At 37.9% G+C, this 17,311-nt stretch overlaps 1 protein-coding gene across 5 annotated transcripts in view; it reads right to left on the minus strand.

Moving 5' to 3' along the window:
• si:dkey-172j4.3 (diacylglycerol kinase delta) overlaps positions 1-17,311 on the minus strand; it is a 54,367-nt gene that overhangs the window by 15,240 nt on the left and 21,816 nt on the right. For 3 of the 5 annotated variants that reach the window (XM_056744799.1, XM_056744792.1, XM_056744789.1), the window contains exon 1: positions 9,772-10,019. The exons of the other annotated variants lie outside the window; for them this stretch is intronic. In XM_056744799.1, the coding sequence (XP_056600777.1) occupies positions 9,772-9,978 (207 nt within the window). In that variant the 5' untranslated portion in view covers positions 9,979-10,019. Of the gene's footprint in view, positions 1-9,771; positions 10,020-17,311 lie in introns of those variants that run through there. 5 annotated transcript variants of the gene reach the window in all.

Here is a 17,311-nt window from a genome sequence, read left to right on the forward strand (position 1 = left end):
AATACCGTTGTCACCAGGTACCGGGAGGCAAGACGACATGAGGAGGCATTCGTACAATATCTACACCGCCGTGCTCAAGCGTCTGGAGTGTTGGCCACCCACTCCAGATCAGTTCCCCAGTCCCGGCCAGGCACACAGTCTCGGGTGGGTGCAGTCTACCTGAGGCGTGAGGTCCTCAGGGAGAATGTGGCAAGTCGGGCCCACCTCGCAGTGGCAGGGGAGCGGCCCACCGTGCCCCTCAGGCCACCTCGGGAGGGCCGGACCTGAGACGCTTTATTTCTTCTAAAAAAAAGAAATCCAGAGACATGTGTGCCCGGGACTGTGGGGGTGTGCCCCCCCCAGGGAGGGGTGTCCAAAGTTCCAAGAGAAACTAGAGGCTCCTCTTCGGTACCCTTACAGGGCCTTTTTGCAATCCCCGCAGCTACCACCCTTTCGGGGATTAGCGGTCTCAAAAATGCTAAATATTCGGTCCTCTCCTGCCACACTGCAGGGCACCGAATGTCTGGCATCCCCCCAACAGGACGAAGTGTCAACATTGATACCCCTTTCAGAGAAGCTGGCAATGTGGAAACTACTGCCAGGTATCTCTTCATGGGTAGAAACGACTGTAACCAAAGGCTACATAATTAAATCTGCATATCGCCCTCCGCGTTTCAATGGCGTGGTCTCCACTTCCGTGCAACCGGAGCGAGCGCATCTGCTGACACAAGAATTACAAGTCCAGTTGGAACCTGACGACGCGTCCGCATTCACGCGTATTTATAACCGGCAGGTGCGGGCGTAATTAGCCACGTCAGCTGCCGAGGTTATTTAAAGCCGAAATAATTTTTACCTTGTTTGACGTGCTTCACAACCGGTCGAACAAAGATTGTTCTCCCATAGCGTTTGAAACGCAGCATCAAGTGTAGCTTTTGATAGGGAACACACATTTATATAAACAGATGTTGTATTTCATTATTGTTTCAAACCAATATGACCTGCTACCATATAAAATAAAATATAGACTTTTACTGACTGACAGCATCAATCACCATTAACTTACAATGATGGGCAATTCCAGCATTATGGATGTGACATCCAAACTTGATATATAAATTCTCTGAGAATATTTTTATAATAAATATACTGAATCATCTGCTAATATTTCAATAAACCCCTGATGAGTCCAGACATCAGAAAAATATCAGTCTTTGCACAGGTTTTATATTATATATATATATATATATATATCCATGTGCTATGGATGCGCAATAAAGGATACAAGTTTTTGAGACAACATAGTTCAAAGGATTTCTGTGAATTAAAATGAGCAAAACCAGAAACAATAATACCCAACAAGGTTCGTTCTTTATAGAACATAAAAAAGGTATTATTTTTTTATTTTCACGTGCCCATTTATGAAGAATATGGACGGTTATGGATGTGACGATTCATTTAACTGACTGTAGAAATTATGCTTTAAAAACACAAAATCTTTAAGCGAGACTTTTAATGTGGATATTTAAACCACCATATTGACATCTGACCTATCAGTATGGTGAAAACCTTTTTTCATCTGAAGGCTGACATTTCCATGGAATAGTTCTCTTTCTTTTCCACATAATAAAACATGATTTGTATTGAATTGAATTTGGGACAATAGTAAGTCTGTCAGTCCCTAAACTCTTCATAACATTAAAAAGTTTAAAGTTTTAAAGATTCTAAACGTTAAAAATGTTTAAAACAACAAGGAAGGGAATACATTATTAAATTCATTTTTTATTTTGAACATACCTTTATCAACTCTGCAGTCCAGTAACAATAGCTTATCACTTCAATACAAGTGCTACAGCTATATTTAAACACTGTCATTGACCGCAGGGGAAAAGACTCACAAGGGCTTATGTACTGTAAGTTTATTGGTGCACTAAAATACTGTCAAATGTGCTGTTTGAGTCTCTTTCTGATAACAGACAACCGGTCTGGATTCAGCCTTCCGATAAAGGACTTTAAACAAGTCATCAAATCTACTACACTTTGAAACTAGCTGTACCTCATGTCAGATAAGCAATGTAATCAAATTACAATCAATGTCTGTCCTTGTCTTAACGTGTTGAAACATATTCTGTCTGGTGTTCTGATGTGAGATGGGGATTTCATAAGCAGGTCGTGTTTCAATCAGTCAGAAGTGACACAGGCTGTTGGGAAAGGAAACGATAGCTTTAGCGTCTGTCATGCTGCATGGCTGTTGCTAATCATTAAGGGAATCAGAGCCGTCTTGCCTGGCGATCTGCCAAGAGTTATGACGTACTTAAGTGGGGAAGGAATCAAAGGAAACAGAGGAGAAGAGACATGAGATTATGGAGAAAGTGTGTGTGAAAGAGAGATCTATACAGAGTGAGTCACCTGTTACATTCTGAATGTCCCTTTCAACAGCTGTTTCACTTCCTTCACCCTAAAGAGTCTCTCAGCAGAGCTGAAAAATGTCTGTGAATATGTGTAACTTAAAGGGATACTTCACCCAAAAATGAAAATTCTGTCAAAATTTATGCACTTTCAAATTGTCCCAGATCTGTTTTCATTTCTTTGTTCTGATGAACACGGAAAGATATTTGGAAGAATGCTTATAACCAGGTAGACCTTGCCCCCCATTGACTACCACAGAAGTAAAAAATACAATGGATGTCAAAAGTACCCCAGAACTGTCTGATGTCTCACATACTTTTAAATGTCTTCTTTTCTGTTCAAATGTGACTATAATGATCTTACAAACATGTAATAGAAAATATTGAAGACATACTAAATATATTATTCTTCAATCAGTTTTATGCAAACTTAAGTTTTTTTCGAATTATCCAAATAACAATTACCTTAAAAATAAAAAGTGAACAACTTCACGCGATTATATTTTTAACACCTAAAACATACTAATTATTGTAAATAATTATTCACTGCATTTACTGTATTTTATGAGTACACATTTAGATTTGCCTTTTTTTTTTTATTTATCCGAGGGACCCCCTTAAGTATATATTTTTTCTTCTTATAGGGGGTCCCTAATGTCTTATGGGGTCCCCTAAATTAGGGGTTCTCAGCCTCTTTGACTCCAAGGCTCTCGATTGTACTCAACAATAATTACAGCCCCCCCTCCCTCTCACAAAAAATTGCTACTCAGTAAAATATTTTAGACCTTGACATTAATTAAAAACTAATTTACTTAGAAATACTTTTGGTTTAGGAATACATTAATGCATAAAACATAATCAACTCAATACAAACAATATATAAAGAGATCCCTTTAAATCCCTCTAAATTTGTCAGGCAACTTTTTGTTTAAATGTGACCCTGGATGACAAAACCAGTCTTAAGAGTCAATTTTTGGAAATTGAGATTTTATCATCATCTGAAAGCTGAAGAAATAAGCTTCCTATTGATATATGGCCTTTTTAAGAAAGGAAACTATCTGGCGGAACAACAACTGTTTACAAAGCTGGAATCTGAGGGTGCAAAAAAGCTAAATATTGAGAAAATCGCTTTTGAAATTGTTCATCTGAGGCACTGTAGCAGACCATCCACTTACAAAAATAAAGTTTTTATACATTTACGGTAGGATATGTAAAAAAGTTCCTTCATGGCACATGATCTTTACTTAATATCCTAATGATATTTTGCAAAAATAAAAATCGGAAATTTTCACCCCTACAATGTATATTCGGCGATTACTAAAAATGTTCCCGTGCTACTTAAGACTGGTTTTGTTGTCAAGTGTCACAAATGAGCATTTGCATCATACTCCTACATTTGTTAAGTCCAGAATTATTTGAGTAAAAGATATTATGTCTGGACTGCATTCACTCACACATCGTAGAGGGTTTTGCATTTGAACTCTTCATATGTAATTGAAAAGATGATACATATGTATGTGAATACTGTGGATTGACTGTCCTGAGGAGCCTCCTTCAGACTACACAAATTCAACAACGTATGGGAACATTTTAGTTTTTATTTAGTTTTTCGACGTAGGATCTCACAGCATGCCATTGTCAACTTTAGTCATATAAAATCATTTCCCATAAACAAAATTGTTGACATTGAAAATGCCAGGTGGTTAGTGTAACAGAGACCTGAGTTTACTTGCCCTGCAATAGGAACATAAATGCTCTTCTGTACACAGCTTTGAAACATAACAAAACAAAAGAGAAACATGTTATTTGTGCTGCCACTGTATGTGTATTGACCTTTCGCTAAGCCTCGCCCCCCTACTGTTGCTTGCTCGGACAAACACATGGAGTTCGCTCTCAGTGTGAAAGCCTTGTCCCAACAGCTTGTTAACACATTTTGCACACACTCGAACACCTGTTCTAGTGGGACTTAAATATATTATGGAGGGATATATTAAAGATTCTACAACACATATGGTAGGTAACCAGATTCATTTGATAGTGAGAGTTTAAAGATCACAATGCAAGTGAGAGAAGCCGGTCATCATGATCGCAAATTACTAAACTATTCATGTTGTGCAGGGTAAGATTTTAACCAGTTAAATATGGAGAGGCATTGACATGTAGACCTTCATTTATGTCTTTTGATCTGCAATGAACATGACGTGAGAACAGTTAGCTATTTGGGTTTGTATGTTCGCATGGACTTGCTAACTTCACCCTTTTAGACATTGATGCCTTCCTGCAGCACATGATGACATTAATGTGTTGATACCTAGATGCCATTGGCTCATATATGTTTGAGGGGAGGGGCTTAGCGATAGGTCAATTATACGATGGAGGAAAAGTTTGTGGATCTATCGCAACCAATACTTCTGCTTGTATGATGTTCCCTCATGCAATTAACACTACATAGGGATAACAGATAAATGCAGGTAAACGATAGCCGTTTACGCAACCCGGTGGGCATTACACTTGAAACCATTTTTTCTGACGATGCGACAGCGAGTACAAAACACACAACATCGCTACAAAGCACAAAGCATCTGTAAAAACTGCGTATTTATGCTCTTGTTTGTGAAAAGCACTTGCTAGTTCTGCATGTCTGAATGACATCATGCACTATTATAGAGATAGACATTATACCCAGACATCACTACAGTTCCTGCATCTCTTTAAAGCAAAGCTGCTTCAAGATTCATAAAATATGAAGATTCTCATGCATGCACACACTCATCATTCACACAAACACATTCACACACACACACACACACACACACACACACACAAGGTAGCGCGTCCAGACAATGTTGCATCACACCTACACATTTACTCACACAGAGCTTTGTTTTACTATATTGTTGAGGACCCCCTATAGATTCCAACTGTTTTAAAATCAGGCTAATAATATTAATGTTCTTACTAGGGACACCAAAATGTGCTCAGAAGTAAAGCCAAACCTACACATACTGCCCCCTCTCCCCACACACACAGTGATGCCAGAATGGTGACTCAGAGCTCTAAGGACAGACATTCTCTCACAATGATTGCTATTTTTGTTTAATCTCTACCCCAGTTCCTACCTAATCTTTCTTTCTCTTTCAGCTTACTTCTTAACCCTCAGCTTCTATATTCTCCTTATCATTTTCCTCCTTAATGCGTCATTGCAGTTCACCCTATCATTTGTTTTTCCTTATGACATCATTGTCTGTTTCATCCTCCTCCTCTTATTTTGTCCCCTCACTCCTCTGAAGGACTGAAAATCTGCAGTGCACCCGACAGATCTGGAACTACATATCCCATGATTCTTTTCAGCAAGATGGAATATGCTCACGTCTTTTAGCATCTTATTCATCTCAATGACAGTTGCTTAGCCTACTCATGGGTCTCTAAAGTACATCATATAAAAATCTCCCATTTTGAACCAGTGAGCCGTGAATGTCATGTCCTTCTGGATCCACAAAATAAGGTCACGGCAATGCTGTTCGACTGATGGCACTACAAGAATTCTAGTCTATAAGTCTTTTATAGTGATACTCAGCAGTTACATCAAAGGCTGCAGACAATGAAAACTCATGTGCAAACGTTCAAAAATAATATTCCAATTACACAAAAATAACATTGAGAGATTGAATTTATCCTTTTTAACAATTGATATTAATATCCTGTTTTCCAACCCCCGAGTTACTGTTAATGTGGATGTGAGTGGCTGGTTTAGTCAAAGCAGAACAGCCATTAGGACAATCATGTGTCATTACACAGATAATGATACTAAATAACTCATCTCCAACCCAGCCCAGCAACGATTTATGTTGGAACGAGAGGGATGTACAGCGATTACACCACCAAACATGTAAAGAAAGAATGAGACGAAATGAAAAGAAAAGTATAGCAGAGTCCTAAAGCAATAAAGCCAAAAGAAACAAATTATTATGCTTCTGCCACTTCTGGTGGGATATTTTAGCACATGTACATCATAGACATACATGATGAAATGTAGCTAATCCAAAGTTTTCAAATACATATTTTACAAGGCTATTTTGTACAATATAAATCTCTAAACCCCAATCCCTAAACCTAATGTCACTGACATGAAGGCAAGACATACAATTTAGATGTTTGAAATGCATTAGCCACCTCATACAAAAGTTATAAATTCCTGAGATTGTGTTGTCTGTTCCTCACACAACGTGAGACTTTACCAAAAGATTCATTCTTACTATTACAATATATCTATGTTTTTTGCTTTACAAGCTTAATGCCTGCTTTCATGACGAGATCAATGTAGACATTTCCAACATGTGTCCTATCATATTTTGTATTTTAAGAGTTATGCATTATTAATATTTTAATCGAAACGAACAGCATATTTAGTTTTGTTCAAAAATGACTATACTTCCTATCAATCACACAGATGTGTTAGATATAATAGGTCTCACAGCATATACAACTTCTAAAACCGTGTCGTATGACCAGACTGATAATAAACCAGCATAAACGGTCATATCACCACACACTGTGTGTTACTCACTGCTGTGTGTCTGTGCACTTGGATGGGTGAAATGCAGATTACAAATTCTGATTATGGAACACCATACTTGGCCTCACATCTCATCACTTTCACTTTGTCACTTTCACAATCACACAATAAATGTTTCACATTTTTCTTAAAGGAATATGGCTACTTGTTACTTAATAAAAGCAGAAACCAATCACCCAAAACATACAATTAAACTACTAGCCTCAATTCAACCAACCAATCTTATCTTTTATTTATGAACACCAATGAGCTGTCTTCAAGCAGTCTTCTAAAGGTGTGACCAAAAGAGAGGGAATAATAACATGCCTGTATTAACCTTTCTTCATATGAATGTTCTCTAAAAATCAATAAATATGTTCAACTACTTTCCTTTAATCGCTTCAACAGCAAATTACCAACTTCTCATTTACATAACACTTCAGAATGCTACTTTCTGCGAAAGCCGTGGAACAAGGCATGTAAAAAAACCTTGGAGTTGCGAAGGCTGAGAGCCGCTTTTCAAGACCTGTTAATAAGAGATGTTTGATTGAAGACTCTGTATGTGGCATGTATACAGTATGAGTCCAATGACACCGTCTGGGTAAGAAGGCACAGTCTGGTTAAAGTTGAATAAGAGCCAGACCAATTACCCAAGCGCCCACAGAGACTATGAGTCCCTTTCACAGCTAGTAATTAACCTAATGAACTGATTACAGCCCCAGCAGTACATATCTATGTGAGTGATCGTCGATGTGTGTACATGTGCCATATAATTAGAGACTACACTCGCCAAAGGCGAGAATTTAGTACCTCTGAGGTGTTGCCTTGAAGAAGCCAAGATTCGTACAGTTACGTTGTCAGACGTGTGTGCTAATGGGAACTACATCACACATATAGGTTAAATAAATATTTCTAAACAATTATAACAATTCCTACTTTATTGTTCGGAAAATGTTGTTCATATGCAATACGGGTGATTTTAAATATACTCAAAACTAAATATTAGCTTGATCTTGTGAACCTGATATTGAAAATAACATCACAGGGGGTTGACCCCTCCCCCTGACTTACTTCGACATAGTCCTAAATATGTGGTTACAGTACTGTAAAGTACAGCTTTGAAATATACAGTACAGTACAGTAATGCATCAAACATTTTTAATTCAGACGTCAACTGATATAAAACTGTCTTTAAAAGCTTTTCTTGATAACCAGGACAACATTAGCGTAAGTGTTTGCTTTCCCAGCGTGCATCTTGCCAGGGGGCAACGAGGGATGCCGACAGCCAGAGAAACGCTTTCAAGTCTTAAACAGGATGAAGCTAGCCACCAGAGAATGAGAGACATAAAAGAGAGAGAGTTCTTTGAACTGCAAAATGGTCAAGTGATGTACTCCCCCAACACCCCAGAGGGCATCTAATAGTGCGTCTGCCAGCTGTTTCACACATTAGTGTTTATGACATGATAAATGCATCCATTTCACTTTGTTACCACATTGATCTGAGACATGTAATGTCTGTTTCAGACATCAGTGGAAAGTGGTATGAGATATATGCAAATACTGTAGGTGCATGTGCAATGTATGGATGAATGAATACTGATCATGCTGCTAAAAATATTGGTGTGGTTGGTCTTCGGTTTAATATTTGGATTAAGAGACTTAAACAGGTGTCGGTTGATATTGTATAATCTGGTTTTGCTGGAAATGTGATGAGAAATTAGATTTTGAGTCTGTGACACTGTTGGAGAAACTAGAAAATCAATAGTCTCCCTTTGCCCTCAAATTAATAAAGAGAAAGTTAACCCAAAGATAAAAATTCTGTCATTTATATACCTTTATATTAAACCAGTATGACCGCAGTTCACAAAATAAGATATTTTGAAGAATGCTGGTGACAAAACACTGGCCATGCCAACTGACTTGCATTTCGTCAATACAATAGAAGTGAATGGTACTGCCATTGTTTGGTTACCAACATACCTCAAATTACATTATTTTGTGTTTAGCAGAAGAATTTTTTATTTTAAAGGCGAAGTTCACCTTCGAAATGAATATTCTGTCATCATTTACTCATCCTCTTGTCATTTCAAACCTTTATGACTTTTTTTCTTCCGCAGAACACAAAAGAAGATATTTTGAGCAATGTTGTTAACAGGCCCCCATTAACTTGCATTGTTTACAATAGAAGTGAACGGGGGGCTGTGCTGTAACCAACATTTTTCAAAATATCTTCTTTTGTGTTCTGCAGAAGCTCCTTTAAGGCTAAAATTGTATTAGATGGGATAGTGTTGTTCTTCTAAAATAAATGTATGTACATACACACGTGTCTTTGTCTCTTGCAGAATTGTTATTCAAAACAAGCTTTTCATTAGCATTACCGTAATCAGAACAGCACACACGCACCCTGCATAACTCATAATATGAGCAAATATAGAAATGCATGAGCACACAATGACAATCATAAACCAGCAGGTGACAGAGAAAAACTGAGGAGGAGATCACCACATGGATAAGACAGAGAAAGCATCTCTCTCTTGAGAGCCTGTCAATGCGAAACAAACAAATTAGAACAGAAAAGAAGAGTTCCTTATTTCTCTAAAAGAATACACACACACACACACATTTTTTGGGGCCTTTTCAGCGAACTTAATTGCAATAGACTTATTTTCACATTTTCAAATAAGCATCATTTACGATGTTTATTAATCCTTTTCCTTCATAAGGACTGCTGGCTTGTCCCCACAAGGACAAACACACAAAGCACACAGACAGCAATGCATATAATTCAGACGCAAACATTAAGGAGGACAAACAGAATCTAGTATCTCAAACCTCTGAGCAGATGCTAGTGCCGTTTGTCTGTCTTTCTCCTGTCGTTCTTCCTGAACTGCTCGATGAAGTTTCTAAAAAGTCTTCTTCTCTCAAACGTCCGACATCTCCCTGCCTGGCCCCATCACAGCCAAACAAGAACGGAGCAAAGCAGCACGTATCTCCTGAACAAAGTCTGGGCATGATGGGTCCCTTTAAGCCTCTACTCATACATACACGCGCTAATAAAACGCTGCCGAAGCAGCAAGCCGTAACACATGCCGACTTCCTCTTTGCCGCACCTGAAAAGACACGCCTTGCTTTAAAACATAACTTCCTCTTACAGGTGAGGTGATATGTCAGCACAGCCTGTTACACATGACCTGCCTTCTGAGACAGAATACACACAGGCGTGCGGAGGTCTAAATTTAGACCTACATAAACAAGTTTGGTGAACATTATTACTGGGCACACAGAACCGCACTACTGTAAATCAAAACACAACCAAAATAAATGTTCTTATTGGTTTTCATATCCTGAAATAAACTGAAAAAACTTATATATACAGATCACCAGATAAATACATTTGACTGTGCTTATATACATTCACACGAATGTGGATAAATAGGCAAGAGAATAAATAGGCAGCAGAGTGAGCCTTTTGATAAAGGTGCCTGCTACAACTTTCCTGTAGCTCAGTGGTTAGAACATTGTGCTACCAATGCTAAAGTCATGGGTTCGATCCCAGGGATTGCGCATATACTGATACATATGTTTAGTTCAATGCAATGTAGTGGTGTGCGTAAAGCTTTCCTGTAGCTCAGTGGTAAGAGCATTGCGTTAACAATGCAAGGTTGTGGGTTCGATCCCAGGTGATTGCAAATACCTATGTAAATGTATAGGATAATGTAATGTAAGTTGCTTTGGATAAAAGCGTCTGCTAAATGTTAATGTTTTCCAGATTTTTTTCTCCCAGAAAAAATGTGTCTTCTCTAGACAACCGTCCCATTTCCTCACCTCACCTCACCTTATACGTTGTCAAAATGTAGTTATTCACATATTCTTATTCTGCGGAGTGGTGTTTTTCTTGTGTTGTGTTCATATTGAGGCTTTTTATAAAAAACAAAAGTTTATGTCTAAGGTCAAATGGAAAGCAAAAACTTTAAAGCTCAATATCTCAAAAATGCTCAGACTGCACACAGAACCTTATAATTCCGAGGTGGAGATTTGTCTATTTTTATTTTTACTAAACTATTTCTAGTAAAACGTTGAGGAAATTTTAACTAGACTGAGGGTCTTGAGCAACGAAACTGCAATATCTGACCAATAAATCTTTCCTCTGGCCATTTGCTTATCATCTGATCTAAGAATGTTCCAAGACAAACAGACAGGCAATCAGATTTCTCAGTGACAACAAGTGCCTTAAATGAAAGAAAACGCTGGAAAATTTAACTCATTTAACTCATATCTGGTTAAAATCTTGACTGTGCAAATCTAGAAGTGTTAGTTGTCACAGAAACAGGTGGGATGTGGAAGATATGAGCAAGACGCATGTGGTGAGTGGTGGAAAAATATGGAAAGACAGAACGAAACGGTCAAACACACACACACACACACACACATAGTGATGCAAGAGGGGTGGGCTATGACGTGCTTTGGTGGCTGTGTCTACTGGTCTCATTTTCTCTTGGAAGAATTGGACAAGGAGACACTTTAATGAGACCAAGCAAATGTGATATTGACCTCGTAATAAGATCAAATCTGCTTAAACTACAGGACAGATTTTATTTCTTATGGATTCGGTTATGAGAATAAGATTTGTAAGGGAGAGATGGAAATCTGTTGAACCGATACAGGCAGAATAAATGTTTTTGTGGATTGCAATTCATTGTAAAGACACTAGGGGGCACTTGAGTTGTATTTCAGTTATTTGTAACTGTCTGTTGCTGTCTCTGGTGAGCTGCAAAGACTCATACAACAGTGTGTGCTGAAAAAACACACACACACAAACAGATAAACACACACATTCATAAACCGCCAGAAACATTCGCACTGGTGTAATTCCTCACATGCAGCTGACATTAAATGGCGGCCCACGACATTATGATGGCATGCAGGGTTGTCATAGCAACTGTGCAAGTACATCGGCCCCTAGGCTGTAGGGAAACGGACGTTATAAAGGACCAACAGGCCACACACATAGGCACACACTCAACATCAACACAAATTCCCACATCATCATGCTGGGTTGAAGGCGACCTGGTGCTGGAGAGGAAATAAAATTCTTTGTCACTTCCTGCGAGAGATCGCAACGAACACAGAGAGTTATCGCAGTCACTCGCCATATGGGGCTGAACCAGCTAATCTGTGTATAGAGAGAGATAGAGTTCTCTATACACTAAGTTAAACCTAATGAACCCCGGCCATCAGATTGAGTATCTGATCAATCAACACTAACCTCTCTTATGATATACAGCATAAGAAACACGGCTGGATGTGGAGACAGAGTATCTTTATGTGCCATTATGATGACAATTATAGAAAATATAGTTCCTGTTAAAAACCACACTTGAGAAAATAAAATGAACACACTGTATGTGTATGCACAGCTGCTATGGGAAATTGGTCTAATCTCATTGCCGAGTTACTGGTGATTGCTTTCAGCATACATCACAAATCTGAGCCTGATTTTACATAATCCCTTGAGAGAGAGAGAGATAGCAAGAAGGAGATCAACGAAAAGAGACAGGGAGGATATTTTGGAATCTCTTGACGTGAAGACCGATTCCATTCCGTCCTTGTCTAAGTTTCTTTCTCTTTCATATCTTCTTGTATAAAGACAAAAGCATTTCTGTGCCTTCTGATTTAATTCATTCATTTTCTATTGGACTAAGTACTAAGACAAAGTAAGAAAGGCTCAGAGATCTCCCACAGAGTGAACACCTGTCGTTCCACTCATAAGCACTGGCGTGAACAAAGCTTTGAGATTGAAATCTTGTCATTGCTGTTCCTTTATGATACACACACACACACACGAAAAGTGGCCCAGTCACGACATGCTCCTCAACCTTGAGCGTGCTGTTGGATGTGCCGTCGCCACGGGAACAATCCCCAGCCGTTCTGGGCGGGTGAGTGGTGTTCGACTGAAGAGCTTTTGTCTCTCCTCACACTCTTCCACAACATCCCAGACCTGACACAATGCTATAATCAGTGTTGGGTGTAACTAGTTACTAAGTAATTAGTTACTGTAATTTAATAATTTTTCCTTTGAAAAAGTAAAGTAAGGGATTACTCATATGTTTTCTGTAATTTAAATACAGTTACTTTTGATGTAATTAAACTAAATACTTTGTGAAATATATGCGTGTGCAATAGCGTAACTGACTTTAAAATTCAAAGTCTTACTTTAAAATATGTGGTTTAATGTATAATTCTCACATTTGTAATACTTTGGTCAGTTAATAATAATTACACTATTGAATATGTAATGAGAAATTACTTTTTCAGAGTAACTTACCCAACACTGGCTATAATAAACATATATTTGTAAAACAAGACTGGGTTTAAATTCTGAAACTGCAATGAACCTTTCTGAAATGTCATTAAAATGTATTTGGTATTCCTAGCTCAAAAGGTGGAGCACTGCATTAGCATTGCAAAAGTTATGGGTTTGATCATGACCATGGTATGCAAATATGATAAAATGTATAAACTAATGTACTGTTTACCATATAATTAAATGTAATTACAATACTTGTTGTTTTTTGCAAACTAATAAACACCTTTTTTAATTAAAGATCATGTTTTTATTATGTTATCATGATCATGATTCTATATTTGCTCTTTTCGATTTTAAAAACCTTTTCACATGAGCCATTAATGCCAAGTCACTTCAGCCAAGTTTTGTGGCACATCATTATTTCTCAATCGTCAGCTAATTTTATTTTAGATATCAAGAACTCATACCAAGATCATACAACATCCCTTAAAAGCTGGATAAATAGAGCGTAAAAAGGGGAAATAAGACTACAGTAACAGTCTCTGTAACAGTCTCACAGTGTGTTGTAAGCGGTGTTGCCCTAGTCATGACAAACAAAGTCGAACAAAAACACATCAAACACACTGCTATTGTTCTGTGTCTCTGTGGCTGTCTGTCCCTCTGTTTCCCAATGAGTCCCGTGGGAAGGATACATTACAAACTCATACGGCTGCTGTGAATGTTGCATGCGCGCACACGCACAGATACATAGATAAGAACAGAGTGAGCAGTCGTACATTAATATTTCACTTAACCTTTACACAGAGACACACACACACCTGACCCAACACCTGTTCCGTGTGTGAAGGTCAGAGCAGCAAAACCTGTGTCCTCTATTGCATTACAGCTTGTGTGTGTGTGTCTTGTCAGCAGGGCCTCTCTTTACTGGCAGTGCTCAGCTTCCTCAGGCAGTGAAGTATTTTCTGCAGAATCAATCAATCACAGAGCATGATCTCTATGCAGATTAATCTCTCTAGATACACCAGTGTACAGAAGCTTCCCAAACATTCAAGTAACATCCTCTCAATGTCAACTTGAATAACGTTTATAATAACTCAGCACCTCTGGAGGATGTGCATGGGCTGATCACACACACATCTTATTTGACTCTGCATCTTTAAGCTCTAAACAACATTTTTTCATATTTTTGTATGTGTTATGAACATGTTTAAAACATTTGGGGAATTTTAATGGACAGGAACCTTTGATACAAACAATTTGACAATGTCTGGGTTTAGACTGGGTTGCATCAGGAATTTCTGCTGGTTTTGTATACGTCTATATTCTTTAGGCCCTGTTAGAAAAACTGATTCTGATGTGAGACCAACGTGGGGGGTTTAAAGTCAAATTTGGATTGTTCTCATACTGGAGAACTACACTACCCCTGTATGTCTCCCAGAGTGTAAGATTCCACAAGACCCTGTGATCACTGACGCTCCCCAGAAAACCATGTTGCCCAGTGTGACCAGCAGACTGTCTCTGCGGCTCAATAACGAATCGGGCCTTTCATTGATCGGCGAGCTTAATACGACTTACGCTCTTTGTCCTCTTTCCTTCAGTTGATACACTATCCTCCATCATGTGAGTGTGATGAATACATGAGTCGCCATTCAAACTACCTGTTTAACATGGCTTACGTGAGAGCAGCTCTTCCATCTCTCTGTCTCTAAAGCGGAACGAGAGCAGATATCATCTTTAATGGGACAATCAGATGGGGTTGTATAACCTGTTCTAGTTCAATTACAGTACAGTACACCACTCCAATCAGCTACTTCAAGCATTAATATTAAGCAAGTGACGATTAGCTAGTGTATGTGTCTAGTGTGAGTGTCTAGAAAGTATTTAAAAACTATTAAAATACAATAAATTAACATGGTAATCATTCAGTAGCATTGTATATATTATTATCTTATTGTTTCATATCCATTATCATATTGTTTGTGTCACATCCTACAGTAAAGGATCCCCATCACAGAACCATCTTCCTACCACAATACTTTGTGTAACACCGTATCTACACCGGATGCCGCGCGAAAAAAACAATAAAACACATTAGAACCCATTATAATTTTACATTTTGTCCACACTGGATGCGGCGTGGCAATCCCATTAGAACAAGCCGTGTTTCAGGTCGCGAACGGTGAGAGAGGGAAATCACTATAAAATCACAAAGTAGACTTTACTTTTCAATTGAACCTTATGAAATAAAAATACAAATATAAATAGAATGAAAAATATTAAATAATTTAATTTCATATAGCCTACTGCAACCAAGTGCTTATATTTTCCAATATATGAAAAGCAACGAATCCTTATTATTCGATATATTAGCATAATGTATTCACAATCTATTCTTCTACATATTTTCTAATATTAAATGACTTCATAATGATTTCAGTATAAGTATGTCTGCATCAGGGACTTCCTCCACAAATTGTATTTTTGTCTTTGACCGCTCATTGTACACCCAATAATCACCTCATTTGCATGCTCATGTGCGTTTAAACTCAGGTTATACAGTCACACACTACTGCTAATGTGTGAAATGTGAAATTGTTTAGTAGGAGATTCTATACAGAGTAAATTCTGTCTGTCCTGAAAGAACTCCATTTGTCCGCCTGTGTCTGCTTTTGGAACTAACACTGTATTCATGTTTTTTAGTTTATGACTAAACTTACGTGGGTGAAGGAGAGAGAAAGTCTTTGCCCGAAGAAGTGTATGTTAGACTATGTACTTTTTTAATGCTACATGGGTTAGTAAGTAAATGCCTTCATCTTATTTACCTTAACATTACTTTGTCTTTCTTAAATGCTTAATTACTTTAAAAATAAATTCCCTTTTCTTTATTAAATTCAATAACTGCTATATTGGTTGTTTAAACATTTTTAAACGTAGTTTGCTCTTTACTGTCATTTCACTTCATGAATTATGGCTTGATGTCTGCGTGGTCTGGACTCATGTTTTAAAACTCTCTTTTTTAAATACAGTGCATTTGTGTCCACTAGTGTAGTAGTTCTTTAAAGAAGGTTCCCCCTCTCTCTGCCATCCACAATGCAAATCGGCCCTATACACAAGCTCTCAATAACACTCATACACAACCCTGGTCTCACCTAACCAGCCTCCCACTCTCTATCTCTCCCCTTTTCTCTCTTTCTCTCTTTCTATTCATCCATTATCACTCCATCAGATGTTACACATCTACATATTGTTTAGCTCTCCCTTCTTTTATTTATCTCCTTGTTTTCTTGAGTGTTCCTTTTTAGCAAAGCAAGGCCCTAATTTACATAATCTATGACCAAAGAGGGGAGTGAAAAATTCCTTTGGTGTTCTTGATGATACTCAAGACTAAATATTCACCTCTCTCTCCCTCTCTTTGTCTCTCTAGCAAACTCTTGTAGGTCAAAGAGCAAAAACAAAACTGTAGCCAATAATATTTTGCATGACATCATTATTCTGCTAAAGAACCTAAACGCACTTTATACCTTATTTCTATACTTTTCTTAAAAGGGTCATATGACACTGCTAAAACATGGATTATAGTTGTTTTAGATGTAATGCAATGTGTATACACATTTTAAGGTTAAAAAACGCTGTATTTTCCACGAACCATGCATGTTTGGATCTCCTCTTTATGGGTTGTAGTCAGTCTACTGCAAATCACCACAATATTCAAACTGTTCTGAATTCATTGGAATATACAGTTAATGGCAAAAAGTAGAAATCTAAATATACCCCAAATCAACACGCATGGCATTAAAACCATTTTGATACAACATTGAGCCAATTCATCATAGGTTTGTAATCATAGTCATAAGCATAGTTTTCTAGTCAAGACCACCTTAATCGAGACAGAGACAAGGCCAAAACCAAGGCAGGTGGAGACCAAGACCAAGACCAGCAATCCTAAAATGAAAAACCTTTTTTTCAATCACATCTTGGAAATTGTGGACCTTTGTATTAATTGTGTTGACGGATTTATTTTAGGAAAATTCCCCATTCATCTCTTACCAGCAAAACAGTAAAAAA

This window comes from Triplophysa dalaica, chromosome 1 (assembly GCF_015846415.1).
Source record: "Triplophysa dalaica isolate WHDGS20190420 chromosome 1, ASM1584641v1, whole genome shotgun sequence".
Lineage (NCBI taxonomy): Eukaryota > Metazoa > Chordata > Actinopteri > Cypriniformes > Nemacheilidae > Triplophysa > Triplophysa dalaica.